Here is a 15,250-nt window from a genome sequence, read left to right as displayed (position 1 = left end):
TGATCTCTGGTTCCTCTGCCTTTTTTAAAACCAGCTTGAACATCTGGAAGTTCACAGTTCACGTATTGCTGAAGCCTGGACTGAAGAATTTTGAGCATTACTTTATTAGGGTGTGAGATGAGTGCAATTGTGGGGTAGTTTGAGCATTCTTTGGCATTGCCTTTCTTTGGGATTGGAATGAAAACTGACCTTTTCCAGTCCTGTGGCCACTGCTGAGTTTTCCAAATTTGCTGGCCTATTGAGTGCAGCACATTCATAGCATCATCTTTCAGGATTTGAAATAGCTCAGCTGGAATTCCATCACCTCCACTAGCTTTGTTCATAGTGATTCTTCCAAAGGCCCACTTGACTTTGCATTCCAGGATGTCTGGCGCTAGGTGAGTGATCATACCATCGTGGTTATCTGGGTCATTAAGATCTTTTTTGTATAGCTCTTCTGTGTATTCTTGCCACCTCTTCTTAGTATCTTCTGCTTCTGTTACGTCCATACCATTTCTGTCCTTTATTGTGCCCATCTTTGCATGAAATGTTCCCTTGGTATCTCTGATTTTCTTGAAGAGATCTCTAGTTTTTCCCATTCTGTTCTTTTCCTCTATTTCTTTGCACTGGTCACTGAGGAAGGCTTTCTTATCTCTCCTTGCTATTCTTTGGAACTCTGCATTCAGATGCTTATATCTTTCCTTTTCTACTTTGCTTTTCCCTTCTCTTTTCACAGCTGTTTGTAAGGCCTCCTTAGACAGCCATTTTGCCTTTTTGCATTTCTTTTCCATGGGGATGGTCTTGATCCCTGTCTCCTGTACAATGTCACGAACCTCTGTCCATAGACCATCAGGCACTCTGTCTATCAGATAGTCCCTTTAAATCTATTTCTCACTTCTATATAATCATAAGGGATTTGATTTAGGTCATATCTGAATGGTCTAGTGGTTTTCCCTACTTTCTCCAATTTAAGTCTGAATTTGGCAATAAGGAGTTCATGATGTGAGCCACAGTCAGCTCCTGGTCTTGTTTTTGCTGACTGTATAGAGCTTCTCCATCTTTGGCTGCAAAGAATATAATCAATCTGATTTTGGTGTTGACCATCTGGTGATGTCCATGTGTAGAGTCTTCTCTTGTGTTGTTGGAAGAGGGTGTTTGCTATGACCAGTGCATTCTCTTGGCAAAAGTCTATTAGCCTTTGCCCTGCTTTTTTCTGTAGTCCAAGGCCAAATTTGCCTGTTACTCCAGGTGTTTCTTGACTTCCTACTTTTGCATTCCAGTCCCCTATAATGAAAAGGATATCTTTTTTGGGTGTAAGTTCAGAAGGTCTTGTAGATCTTCTAAGAGCCATTCAACTTCAGCTTCTTCAGCATTACTGGCCAGGGCATAGACTTGGATTACCGTGATATTAAATGGTTTGCCTTGGAAATGAACAGAGATCATTCTGTTGTTTCAGAGATTGCATCCAAGTACTGTGTTTAGGAGTATGATGGTGATTCCATTTCTTCTAAGGGATTCCTGCCCGCAGTAGTATATATAATGGTCATCTGAGTTAAATTCACCCATTCCAGTTTATTTTAGTTCACTGATTCCTAGAATGCCAATGTTTACTTTTGCCATCTCCTATTTGACCACTTTCCATTTGCCTTGATTCATGGACCTAACATTCAAGGTTCCTATGCAATACTGCTCTTTACAGCATCGGACCTAGCTTCTATCACCAGTCACATCCACAACTGGGTATTGTTTTTGCTTTGGCTCCATTCCTTCATTCTTTCTGGAGTTATTTCTCAACTGATCTCCAGTAGCATATTGGGCACCTACTGACCTGGGGAGTTCATCATTCAGTGTCCTCTTTTTGCCTTTTCATACAGTTCATGGGGTTCTTAAGGCAAGAATACTGAAGTGGTTTGCAGAATACCAAACTGAGAATCTGTAAAATGTGTTTTGGTACCTGATGATCAAATCTGCCCCAAAACAAAACAGAAACAGGCTGAAAGACAGAACTAGTGTGGTTACCAGTAGAGAGAGGAAGTAGGGAGATATGGGGAGAGGATTGAGATACATACAAATTACAATGTATAAAATTAATAAGCAACACAGGGAAACAAAGCTATTATTTTGTAATAACTTTAAATGTAGTATAATCTATAAAAACATTGAATAACTAGGCTACACATGTGAAACTAATACTGTAAATCAACTATATTTCTAATTAATTAAAATATCTCTGGTTGAAATGCAAATTAAAACAGCACTGATATAGCATTTTCCATGGGTCAGATTGGCAAAAGTTAAAAATCTTGTCAATACATGCCACAGGCCAGTGGGAAAAGAGGCTGTCTCCAGCATTGCTGGAGGAAATTCCAACTGGTACAACTCTTATGGAGAAGAGCTGGCAGTATCTAGGAATACTGCACATACAGTTTACCCTTCTGCCCAATAATCTCACTTCTTAGAATCTACCCTGAAGATTTACCTCCAACAAAATGAAACTAAATATGCACAAGGTTATTGATTACAGCATTATTTGTAATTGCCAAATATCAGAAACTACCCAAATGTTTGAACATAAGAGCACAGGGACAAGTGGAGGATGTGTAGCTGTATAGGAGGAGAACAACCTCACAAAATGACATGGAGTGACTTCTAGGATTTCTTAAGTGAAAAGAGCAAAAGTGCAGAAGATGACATAGAAGATACTTTCTTCTGCATAAGAAAGAGGAAATAAGAAAACAGACATGTATCTGCTTGTCTTTATCAAAAACACAGGCAGAAGCCAGAAGTTGGTTATCTACAAGGAGTGGGAGGGAATGGTGTTGCAGGAATATGGAAGACAGTGACATTTAGTGTATTTTTTTTATATAGTTTTGATATGTGGAAGTATGTTAATATTGTGCCTATTCAAAAAACCAAATGAATAAGGATGTTGCCAGGTGCTGCCCTGAGGGTTGGGAGGTAAGGACAGAGCTTCAAAAGAGAGAGATGGTGGAAGGTGAAAATTACCATAGAATGGAAAGACCTAAATCTCCAGGCAGAAGGAGCTCAGCAGGAGCTCAGATAAACAAGGAGCCATAGAGAAGACCCATCATTGATAACTTTCAGAATATCAGAGAAAAAAGGCAAAATTCTAAATTTCCTGGAGGTTAGAAATATTCACATATGCGGGAGTAGGAGCCAAAGCAATGGAGAAATTTTTAAAATAGAAAGCATAATTACTTCCTATCTATTCTAGGTATTTCATATAAATAGAATCCTATATTTGTTCTTTTGTGGCTTATTCACTAAGCATAATGTTGACAAGACTCACGCATGGGGTAGCATGTATCAACACTTTATTCCTTCTTATGACTGTATAAGAAGATTCCATGGTCTGGATAGACCAGATTTTGTTTATCTAGTCATCTGTCGATGGATACTTGGGTTGTTTCCACCTTTTGGCTTTTGCAAAAAATGCCATTGAGTACAAGTTTTTAAGTCTCTGCTTTCAGTTTTCGTGGGCATACACCTAAGAGTGAAACTGCTGCATCCTATGGCAATTCCATGTTTAACTTATTGAGGAACTTCTGGGCATGTTTTCACCATAGTCCTTAAGAGACCATTAAATAAGTCACACTGTATTCTCTGTAATCCTTTGCAGAAAATTCTCATCAGCAAGAACTTCACAACATTGGAGTCAATTTCTTCTTTATGAAATTTTAAGTATCATTAGAAGGGATTCGAATTTGAGGTAAGAATTTGCTTCAGAAAATTACCTGTAAAATTTAATCTAGCTTTTAATATCATAAATGATATGTACAGCAAAAACAAACATGCTCTCTTAATGTTAATAATTCAGGGTTTTAGAAAACTTTTTTTGCTTTTTGGGAACAGGATTCGCCTTGTCCTCTAAAATATGTAAAGCTGAATGTCATACAAACTGCAAACACATTTTAAACATGTGTGTGACTATCTACAAAGGCTGAATATACATAAAGTATTATCTCAACTACCAAAATGATAAAGCTCAGAAAAAGACTAATAAAAAATAGCAAAAGTTAGTTTACACTAAATATATATGAGCAGTGTGACTGTTGAATAAATTTTTCTTCCTTTTATATACTATTCTAAATGAATTTAAATTGTACATAATTATATCAAATATTATAAATCAATTTATTAAAAGCTAATGCAACACATAAATATGTTTATCCACATTTGATGATGTGGGAGGGACACAAGGAGCAAACCCCTCTGGACTAAGGAGAAATAGGGTAGCCCTTGGAGGTAAAACCTATTTCTATAAATTTTTAGTAACATATAAAATGGATAGGATGAAACATTACTTTAAAAAAGGCTTCCTTTTATAAAAATGATACAACATTCATTATATTCAACCAGAATACAGAAAAGCACAAAGAATCACTCATAATCCCACCACTTACAAAAATCATCTGAGTTAACAGTGGGTGGGCATGTGTCCTGACCTCTCTCTATCCATGCACAGACAGGACTGATGGTGAAAATTGCTATTTTTAAAAGTTTCAGTTGAATGCTACAGAAAAGAAAATAGAAATGAAACTGAAGGTATTGATGAACTTCTGATAAATACAAGGGCTGCTAGGTTCCTAAACGCACTGTCAGTAAATCTCAAACTGAGCGAGCATCCATATCCCCTAGAGGGGTTATTCAAACAGACTGCTGGGCCATCCCCAAGGTTTCTGATCCAGCAGGTTGGCAGTGCAGCCAGAAATCTGCATTTCTAACAAGTTCATGGGTGATGCTGATGTTGTTGGTTGGGAAATGATGCTTTGAGAACCACTGCATTAGGTCAAGAAAAAGACTGAAAAATAAATTTTTTTCTACTTTATACCACAGTCTTAGATACTATAACTTGACATGACACCTGCTCATGAAAGATGAAGTGGTTGGTTCTTAGTCTTCATCCCATTTTTCCCCCACACCACCTCACCCCACCCCCACCATGTCCCAACTGATTCATTTCTGTCAAGATTTATAACATTTAACATTCTATTCTACAACTCTGATTTCCTCGGTTTTAAAATCTTAGTTGTGTTATTTTATTGGATTCAGAGCTAGTAATAATAACCATTCCTTTAGGCAGGACTTTGCTGGGGAACCTGGTATCCTCTCTTGTCTGGGTTCCCATTAAGTGTCCAGAACTGGTGCTCACTGGACCCACAGGTGTATCTTACTCTGTGGGCTCTGGCTTCCCCAGGCTACTTTGCAACCTGGAGAGTGCCTTGTCCTGGTGAATCTTTCCCCTTTCCCTGAGGTCCTGAGACAGTAGCAAGCCCTCACCTTCCCAAGGATTTTCCTTGAGTCTCCTCCACATGACCTGGTCGCCGCATCAGTCCCTCCATTCATACTGGGGCTCCCTATCACACCAGTTTCTTTGCTCAGTACTACTCAAGGGGTGGGGGGGAGCTGCAAGTCACACCACGCCCTGTTACACTGGCATCTTCCCCGTTTCCTTGCTTGGTTGCTGCTGGCGAATCTGTGGTTGCCAGTTATTGAGTTTGCTAGATAATAGAAAAGGAGAGTTTCTAATCCTGCTTTACTTTTTCCTCCTTCCTTCCACCTGAAACTATCCCCAAACTTTTTCTAAAAACCACTGAAAAATGTAGGGTTTATTGGATAAAATATGGTCCGTATTATGTATCTACATAATTAATAGTTTTTCTAATTGAAAAAATATATCCTCCAAAATATTTATTGTAGTTTTCTATGATAAGATTATGGCTGATCTTTTAAAAACTGAAATTTATATTGACTTTACATGTAGATATAAGAAATAATCCAGAGATCCTATGTACGCTTCACCCAGATTTTGCCAACCGATCAGATTTTAAAAGCAGCAAAACCACCAACAGAATAGTGCCTCTTAAGGTCTGTGAAACCAGTAAGAAAGAAATGTGACCAGGAGATGCTCAACCAGGAATGCCAGTTTCTCTCTCAACCTTTAGTATATTATGTTTGGTTTTTGTAAGTACAGAGCAGTGGTTTAAACATCAACAGGTCATACCTAGGGCTGTAATTCTCATACGAAATTAATGTTCTCACAAACTGGCAAGTAATTGCTTCAAGCAGAAGGATCAATAGTATTTTATTTCATTACAATTAAACATTTGACAAAAATGTAAGTGGGAATGTATATTATTATTAAGCAAAACACAGAAAACAAAGAAACAAGATATTGAGACTTAAAATGTCATTGAAAGTCCCATCGATGTTATCTTACACATAGTAGGTACTCAATACAACTGAACTGAAAATAAACACTTTATAATATGTGCTTGCAAAATGTGTAATGCTGTAGTAAAGTACAATTTCCAAATATGAGATTTTTGTCTGTCAATTTTTTAAAAGCCTTTAAAAATATGATACGCACAAGCTTACCCTGAGGGAAAGTAAGATGGAATATATAGATTATAAAACCTTCATGTATTTTTCACAATAGCATTTTGAAACTGGAAAAGAACAAATAGTTGTGGAAAAATAACTGAATGAACCAATTACTAAAAATTCAGTGCACTCATAACTACCTGATGGAAAATTTGAAGCACCTTTTTTGCGCTTTCTTATGTCATAATATGAAATGTGTGAAGTATATAGACCTCGATCTTCAGAAGCTTAAGAAAACTTCAAGTTGTAAGCCAAATGTCATCAGAAAAAGAAAAATCTGATATAAAAATTGCTATGTAAGGCCACTGTTTAAAGTTCTTTCATGTACAGACACTATACAATTCATACTTTGTTTTATTTCATAAGCAAAACTTTCAACATAGAAATGTCTGGATATAACTCAGTTCTCTATGAAACCATGCTCAGAGAAAAATGCATCAACAAATAATGCCCCTTTGAGACTTTTTGCAAAAGAAGCTGTAGTTAATACAACTTTTAAATTGAATACTGTAATTTAAAAGCAATTGTTAAGTGTAAAAAAGTTGCAGCATTCCACTACAGAAAAATAAAATTATTTTATCAAGAAAGTTACAGTATTAGTGCTTTAGTGCCAATTCTAACTCTTGATAAAAAGATGCTCCCAAATATCGTCCTGTAGTGTCGTTTCCATTTATAACAATTTCCAATTAGATTGCTGGGTCAATGTTTGTATATTCCTATTGAGAGAAAACAGGAGAAATACGGTCTTCAAAAGAATTGTCGGTTCAAGCATCTGAGCTAGAATTTTGTTTACACTCCAATTTTCAAAATATTTTAATTAATATATTACCACTTGTACTCAAGATCCCCACAAAGCTATATATATATATATATATATATACACACACATATATATATATATATATATGTGTGTGTATATATATATTCCCAAAGACAGAAAGTAACAACAAAACACATCAAAGCAGCTATCAAATGGTGTCAGTAGGACAAAGAAAATATATGGCACTCAATAGGCTAGTATTAGTAAGTTAATGAAAACAGCATTTTGCTACTTGGGTGAGTTTCACTGGGGACATCCCTGACAGAAAAATCAACACTCTTAAACCTTAGTCCCTCAAAAACAGACCCCAATGTGACACGCACACAACCTTTATCTTTGTCATCATATGGTATCTAATTCTAAAACTACATGGACTCTTCTAGCTTGACTGATAACAGCAAAGAAAGCTATTAGAGGGGTTAAAACTTTCTTGCTTTTGGATGGTTACCTACATTGTACGAAGATGTATGGTTTCAATAAACACAGGAAAAGGAATTCACAATAACAATAAGACTACGACTTAACAAATGTGAATTCTATACTGTGATGCTATGCAAAATATTAAATTACCAACCACAAACTGGACACAGGACCATGCAATTAATAAAAGAGCAAAAATGGTAGAATGGCATGTTTTTCTGGGACATTAAAAAACTTATTAATACATATAGCCTTACCTTTTAACTAGGATCTTATATTATTAAAACTGAAAGAAATTTAAAAGTTTATTTATTTTTTGGCACTTATATCCATATGGAAACGTCTAATTCCAAACAAAAACAGTACTGATAGAAAATTCTTCTATTTTGATTAATGAAATGTTCAAAATATATACATAATTTTTGTCAACATCATTCCTTTAAATAGAGCCAGAGTTCACTGTATCCTATTTCTTTACTCATTATATAATATAAATAGCATTTACATTGATCTTCAAATAAAATATCTGTTGCCTACTAACAACTTTAAAAATAAACATTAACTGTAATAATTCTGAAAAACTTCAACTTAAACAGTTTGTAAAAATGTGTAATTATTCTGCATCACCTTCACCCCTGACATGGCTTCTTCTACATTCACTCTCAGATTGATCCCTACATTCTTCCAGTTATTTGAAAATCTATGTTAAGTAGAATGCTGAACTAGACATATGAGCACCACCCTCATCGAGGTGCTCATAACTTGACACTTGTGTCACTGCAGTTATTTCCTTGTTGGTCTTCCTCCATTTTGCCTCCTCCTGGAACCTGCCCACCAAGCCCTCAACCTTAGACAGTTTTCTCCTTCTCAGTGTAGGAAGACGTCCTGCTGCCACCACCTCCTGTCCTCTCTTTTCTACCCAGATTTCCAGGTCCTCTATAACTTGCATACCTGTTTCTATCCAACTCTACATTCTACTGACAAAAATGGATCTCTGGCTGTAGCTGCTTCTAAGTCCTGCTCTCCAAGACTCAGCTTACAACTTCCCTCCTCGGTAAAGACAGTAGAAATCACAATACTTAGGATATATTCCCTGACCATCTCTAACATCCTGATCTTTTCCACCTCTCTTCAGGCACTTCCACCTGTGGAAACAAGCTCTTCAAAAATATGGCTGTGCAGAAAAGAGTGAACACAGCATGCCTGACTGCTATCCTTTGAAAGGCCTGCTTATAAAGCTGGCCTTTGGCTTGCATCTAAGAACTTATATTTCAGGAAGTTCTCACCATCAATGGGTGCATAAATTGTGCAAACAACATGGTCTATGCCGAACATCTGCTTTAGACTCTGAGCTAGAGCTCAGAGTCTGGAATGTGGTATGTGCCTGGTGGGGGCTACCTACATGACCACCATTGGGCCCTGAGTCTCTAACGAAATTCCCTGCTTGGCAACATTTCACGCGTGCCCCCAAACAGCTCACTGTTTGGGGTCTCAGGCACATCCTGTGTGACTCCACTGGGATGGGACTCTTGAAAACCTGTACCCATTGTCCTCTGAACTTCGTCCGTGCACCTCTCTCTGCTGACTGTGCTATGCAGCATTCCACTGAACATCACAGCTACCAGTGTCACCACAGGCTGCATCCTGATTCCTCCTCGTGAATCACTGAACCCGGGGTGGTTCTTGGGACCCCTGACACAACTGCTGCTGTGCACTAACTTTTTAGAGCTATAGATGTGTATGTGTTTGTGTGTGCTGTGATTAGATTCCATTCAACAAGCATTTTAAAACACAAACTGTATGAAAGGTAGTAGGGGCAGATATGACACTATTGAGGTTCCCTCTATCCTCAAGGAGTTGTTCAACTACTTGGGGAAATAGAAAGGTAAGAAGCAACAATTAGAGACCAAATGAAGCAAGAGCTAAAGAGGGGGCTTTCATAAGACTTTACAGTGGATCTTAAAAAGGAAAGACGGGGTTTAATAAGAAAAGAATGGGGATCTGGAGGCAATTTCTAGTCAAGAGAACAGCATGAACAAAGATAAAAATACATGAAACATATTATGCTCCAAAAACACAGGGCACATGGGAAAATGTAGTTAGAAAGGCAGCTTAGAGCTGGACCTGGCTAACAAGTCTGGTCTCTTTTTTTTAATAAGCAACAGAATCCTTGGAAGATGTTTGCACAAGAGTGATATGACTCAGACTGTGTTTTGGGACAATTAACTGTGTTACTAGCAAAGGGACAGAATAAACAAATCACAGGAGGTGAGAGAGCAAGTTAGAGGCTCTAAAGATTCCCTGAAAAGCCCTGGAATACCTAAGAATGCAACACACAGCAAAGGTGGCATTTCCAGTTGGGGAGGGGAGGACAAATTACTCAATAAGCAGTGTTAGAAAAACTGACCATCCACTGGGAAAAAAGTTAGATCCTGACCTTATATTGTTTCATAAAGACAAATTCTAAAAGGAACAAGTATTTATATATTGAAAAAATTAACCACAAAACTACTTAAAGGAAACACAGTAAAGTATTTTTATAAGCACAAACATGATATGCAATCTGAAAGATACGGGATTAACCTGACAGATTCATGAAAATTTACCAGGTCGGTAATGTAAAAGCCACCATAAAAGCTGACAAACATAAAATAAATAGCAGCAAAATGCATAACAGGTTAATGCCCTCAGTAAATCAAAAGCTCCCACAAAGCAGTAAGAAAAAGTACCAACCCTCAACAGGAACACTGGTAGAGCATAGAAATAAGGAAACTGAGGGAAGAAATACAAATGACCAGTAACACAGAAAAAATATGCTCACATCATTAGTAACTGAAGAAAGGCATATGAGAACTATTTTCTGCTATTAGACTGACAATGGGTAATAGAGATTAATAGTGTGGAGTGCTAGCTAGGCATAGGTAAACAGGCCCTTTCATGTGCTTCTGGTGAAAACAAAAATGAGGAAAAATGAAGCCATGGCAAGATACCAAAATGTCAATGTGCTCAGTTGTTTTACAGAAAAGAAAACCTGTAAACTATCCCTAAGTCATCAACAGCAACAATGCATCCTGCGCCTGCAATGCAGGAGACCTGGGTTCAATTCCTACGTGGGGAAGATTCCCTGGAGAAGGAAACAACTACCCATTCCAGTATTCTCGCCTGGAGAATTCCATGTGACTGTATATAGTCCATGGGGTCACAAAGAGTCGGACACGACTGAGTGACTTTAACTTTTTTAAGTCATCAACAGAGGCATGGTTAACTAAGTCAGCAATCAAAATGGGGTAACACATACTCTTACAGGTATATGACGATTTTCCAGGGTGTATGTGGATACAGACAGTTTGGAGGGGATTAATTTCCAGACCTTCAAATGCTCAGTGCTTGCTTTCCATAATTAATCTGCCTGTACAATAGGTTAAGGCTGATCTCCTTCCTTTTTATACTAGAAAGATACACCTTCTTATCCTGAATCTTAGTACTTTGCATTACCTGGGGGCCCTCCTCCAAAAAAGGGGCACCTGGAAATACTGGTGATGGTGTCAAGAAAGTGAATCAACCCTGCTGCTGCTGCTGCTGCTAAGTCACTTCAGTCATGTCCGACTCTGTGCGACCCCATAGATGGCAGCCCATCAGGCTCCCCTGTCCCTGGGATTCTCCAGGCAAGAACACTGGAGTGGGTTGCCATTTCTTTCTGCTATGCATGAAAGTGAAAAGTGAAAGTGAAGTCACTCAGTCATGTCCAACTCTTAGCGACCCCATGGACTGCAGCCTACCAGGCTCCTCTGCCCATGGGATTTTCCAGGCAAGAGTACTGAAGTAGGGTGCCATTGCCTTCTCCAGAATCAACCCTAGTAGCTAGTTATAAAGATCATACTTCTGCAAGTCAGATGCTTTCCATTTCTTTGCCTTATTTTAATTGTAGGAGGACAAAATCAACCTGTCAGTAAAAGAACATTCAAATACTTTTTGATAACAGATCACTAAGTGATTTTCTGGCCTATAATTGAGAGTGAGTCCAAAGAACTGAGTGGCACTGCTATAATAAAAGTCCTTTCATTTCCATCTATACAATCCTATAAACAAGGTTTCTCAGGACTTACATCTACAAAAAGAAAAAATACATTAGAATCGATAATTGAACAATATTATCCTATACACTCTACTAGTAATATTTATCTATGAACACACAAACTAATTGAAAAGAGAAATGCATTTCCAATAAAACTTTTGTTTAATCACTACTTAACAAAATCTGTAATATATTTATAATATTGTAATCAACTGTAATGTTAATTCAATCCAACCTAATAGTCATAGAAATCTATTAATATTATCTGTCAAATTTTATTTGCTGAGCACTAAAAGACTTTCAAAGTTAAAAGTCCATGGGGCAAATGGGATCCAAATTCAAGGTAAAAAAAAGGAATGACATAGTATTTCTCACTTGTTAAAAAAGCTTGTCTGCATATTTTAAAAAATGGATGCTAGTTATCAAATTCCTGTGGTGTGCAGGTTCATCAAAGAGATTTAAAATGATGATGTAACAATTTTACCTAAGATTCTCTATTTATAATATGCCATAAATTATATCCTATATAACATTAAAATTATGATAAAAACGTATTAGATACCAACCTAAACATGTACAAGGAGGTAGATAATTTTTTGTACTTTTAGGGTATGTAAGCAAAAGAAGTTTGAAAAATGCTGAAATAAATAAGACATCCACAGAGTGGAATGACATGCAGTGAACTGGAACAGTAGATGAGTTAAACAAATAGGAACACCTGGGACAACTGTAGTCAAAGAATTAGGAGGGTGAGGAGGACAAGTTTCTAGCCTGGCTGGCTAGCTGTGAGAGCTATGGACCCTGAGGAGAAATCAGTGGTCTGAGGAGAAGAGCAGTGTGATTTTACTTTTAACATCTTGAGATATAATTCACATACCATATAGTTCACCCATTTAAAAATACAATCAATGGTTTTTAGTGTATTCACAGAGTTGTGCAACCATCACAATCATTACTTCTTTTGTGCCCCAGCATCCTTCAACTCGAGGGATACAGCAGGAGCATAATAGGTTCTTGTTGATTCATCTGATCTTGGTTCCTGCTCTATCTTTGTACCTCATGACCCCTGTGTCTTTTTCCAACCCCCCAAACCATGAATCCCAGTCTCTAGTTTCCTCCCCACAGTGTTTCTTTCTGCTCTCTCCTTCCCCTCTTCTTATCCACGTTTGGAAGAGCTCTGGTAGGCACTGAGCTGACAGGTACCTGGGGACTCCTGGAGTCTAGGACGCTGAGGAGCTGCATGTTTTCCTGACCAAATGCAGTTTTTCAGAGGCAATGTTCCCAGAAGAGGCTTCATGAATTCTGAATAGCTTCTCCGTCCTAGTCTGGTACATAGTCAGACAGACCCTCAGGAGTTTCTGGAAACTTTCTATGATGAGCAGAGAATATTTCATGGGGGCACTTATGAATGACAGTGGATAAAAGTCTCTTTCCAGGGGTAACAGAAACTTCTCCTACCTCCTCATCTTCTAGCCCAAGCACAGAATCCAAGACAAAGGAAACATAATAAAATGGAATTTAGGTGCAAGAATTGGGTTAATATAACAAGTGCATGATGAATGAGGAGGAAGCATTTTAGTTTTGCATGTTCCTAACACTGCCTTGGAATCTTACTACTTTGTAGGCAGCTAGGAAGCTGAAGTAGTTTTAGGGAAGCCATGACAGTTCTGGTAAACAGACAAAATATATTAGGAGCACATCAAGGATCTCCCCTACTCCTCCCTGAAACTGTTTGGTACTGGACACAAGAAACACATGCCTGATGGCACAGTAACCAGACTGTACTACAGATGAACATGATAAGAACGTCAAGCTATGAATGATCAACCTTGACAATTCAACATGGTCAGAGAGTGAGGAATCCAGACAAGATCACTGTAAACCTTCCTGGTGGACTTTGAGGCATATGCAAATACATTGGTTCATATCTAATTTCAGAATCAAGAAGCTCCAGGACACCTAGATTAATTAATTAACCAAGCGAAAATAATGAACTCCTTAGTAGGGCAAAAAAGCCAAAGCAGGGTACAGATGCTGCCTGGACTAAGGTTTCTCTCCAGGGCAGGAGCTTCAAAGTCCCCCCCTCCCCCCCGCCCTCCAACGCTAAAGCTTGGGATGAAGCAACACTGGAAGAAACCAAAGACTCCAGGACTTCACTTCTTTTCTGCAGGGCATGAAAGTCAAGGTAAAATGGAGGACTAGGTCTAAACTACCAGCTGGTACTATGGAATGGGATTCCAGAGTAGCACAATACGACTAGGACATCTCTAAGGCGAAGTTAGTCTTAAGTACCTTAGTTAAGACCCTGACAGAAACAGAGCAGTTTGTGATGCCTCATTCCTTTCCCTAAAGTTCAGGAGAGTGTGGAGCCCAACTGTCAAGAAGGGTGCTAATAGCAGAGTGCTTGATTTCATGCCATGCTCAGAGAGGTGGACCTAAGTTCAAACAAAAATCTATACAAAGTCTGGCTATGACTTGCAGGCATTGACAGCAGCCATGCTGGAAAAGCTCATGTCAAAGTAGCTACTACACAAACATCTTTAAAGTAGTACCCAGAATGGTAGGCCCAAGAAAAATAGTAGTAGACACTGTTTTATTAAAAAAATCTAGTGTATGGGGACAACTTCTAAAGCACTCAGTTGGCAGTGAAATGCAAGAAGAAGGTGAAGCCACGAGCTGCCTGGGACCCTAACTAAAACCGCTATATCCTAGATAATATAAAAAGCCTAAGCCCTAGAGATTGGAGACCCATAGCAGGTTGTGGCTCTTTCCAGGACAAACTTGTTATGTCCTAAGATGAAGGCTTGATATCTGGTTTCTACAGGCTGTTAAGTAAAGCTGGCAGGCAATGTGGTCTGGAAGAACAGGGTGGCCAGCAGGAGTGAAACAAGCTGAGGCAAAGAAAAGGATGAGGAAATGGGGCAAGTTCACTGAGCATACAGACACTGCAGGCTGAGGCAAACAGTCAAGTGAGCACTCAGGAGCCCAAAATCATCTAAAAAACACAGGTAAAAATGGAGCTAAGTGAAGCTAACACTCAAAAGTTCTGCACAGAGCTAACAAAAGACAAACACATGCTATGTACATGAAACCCAACCTTGCAATTGAGGAAAAGGCTTGCCTCAGCCTTCCTTCTCGAGTGGGGATCAATGACCAGCTTCCCTGAGAACAGCCAGGCTGCCACCTTTGACTGGGGACGCATGCCTAGAAGATCTGCTGCAAAGAAACTTGTCACATGAGACAGGAAGAGAAGCAGCACCTTGATCCAACATATGGGAAGTGTATGAGAGGGGAAAATGACTTCAGTCACTCTCACATTTTTAAACAAGAGACAGCTTTCATAACACTAAGAGTGATAGACACAGTGAAATTAAAAACCTCTTTTAAGGTAGTCAGTTAAAATTGAAGGGTGGGAGAAGTTACAGAAGATATTCTATTCAACTCGAAAACTTCAATAAAAAAATCAATTGTTAACTCCATTCTACTGGTCTACTTATTTTGAAAAATAAGTTTTACTAAAATCACTAAGTAAGCTCAGTGTAAAGGCTTTA

At 38.4% G+C, this 15,250-nt stretch overlaps 1 protein-coding gene across 1 annotated transcript in view; it reads right to left on the bottom strand.

Moving 5' to 3' along the window:
* Positions 1-6,234: 6,234 nt before the first annotated feature.
* The window catches only part of BCLAF3 (BCLAF1 and THRAP3 family member 3), a 55,946-nt gene continuing 46,930 nt past the window's right edge, over positions 6,235-15,250 (bottom strand). Inside the window, exon 12 of the mRNA XM_068962545.1 lies at positions 6,235-7,100. Within this exon, the coding sequence (XP_068818646.1) occupies positions 7,071-7,100 (30 nt within the window). The 3' untranslated portion in view covers positions 6,235-7,070. The remainder of the gene's footprint in view (positions 7,101-15,250) is intronic.

This window comes from Capricornis sumatraensis, chromosome X (assembly GCF_032405125.1).
Source record: "Capricornis sumatraensis isolate serow.1 chromosome X, serow.2, whole genome shotgun sequence".
Classification (NCBI taxonomy): Eukaryota; Metazoa; Chordata; class Mammalia; order Artiodactyla; family Bovidae; genus Capricornis; species Capricornis sumatraensis.
This window is presented reverse-complemented; position numbering and strand designations above follow the sequence as displayed.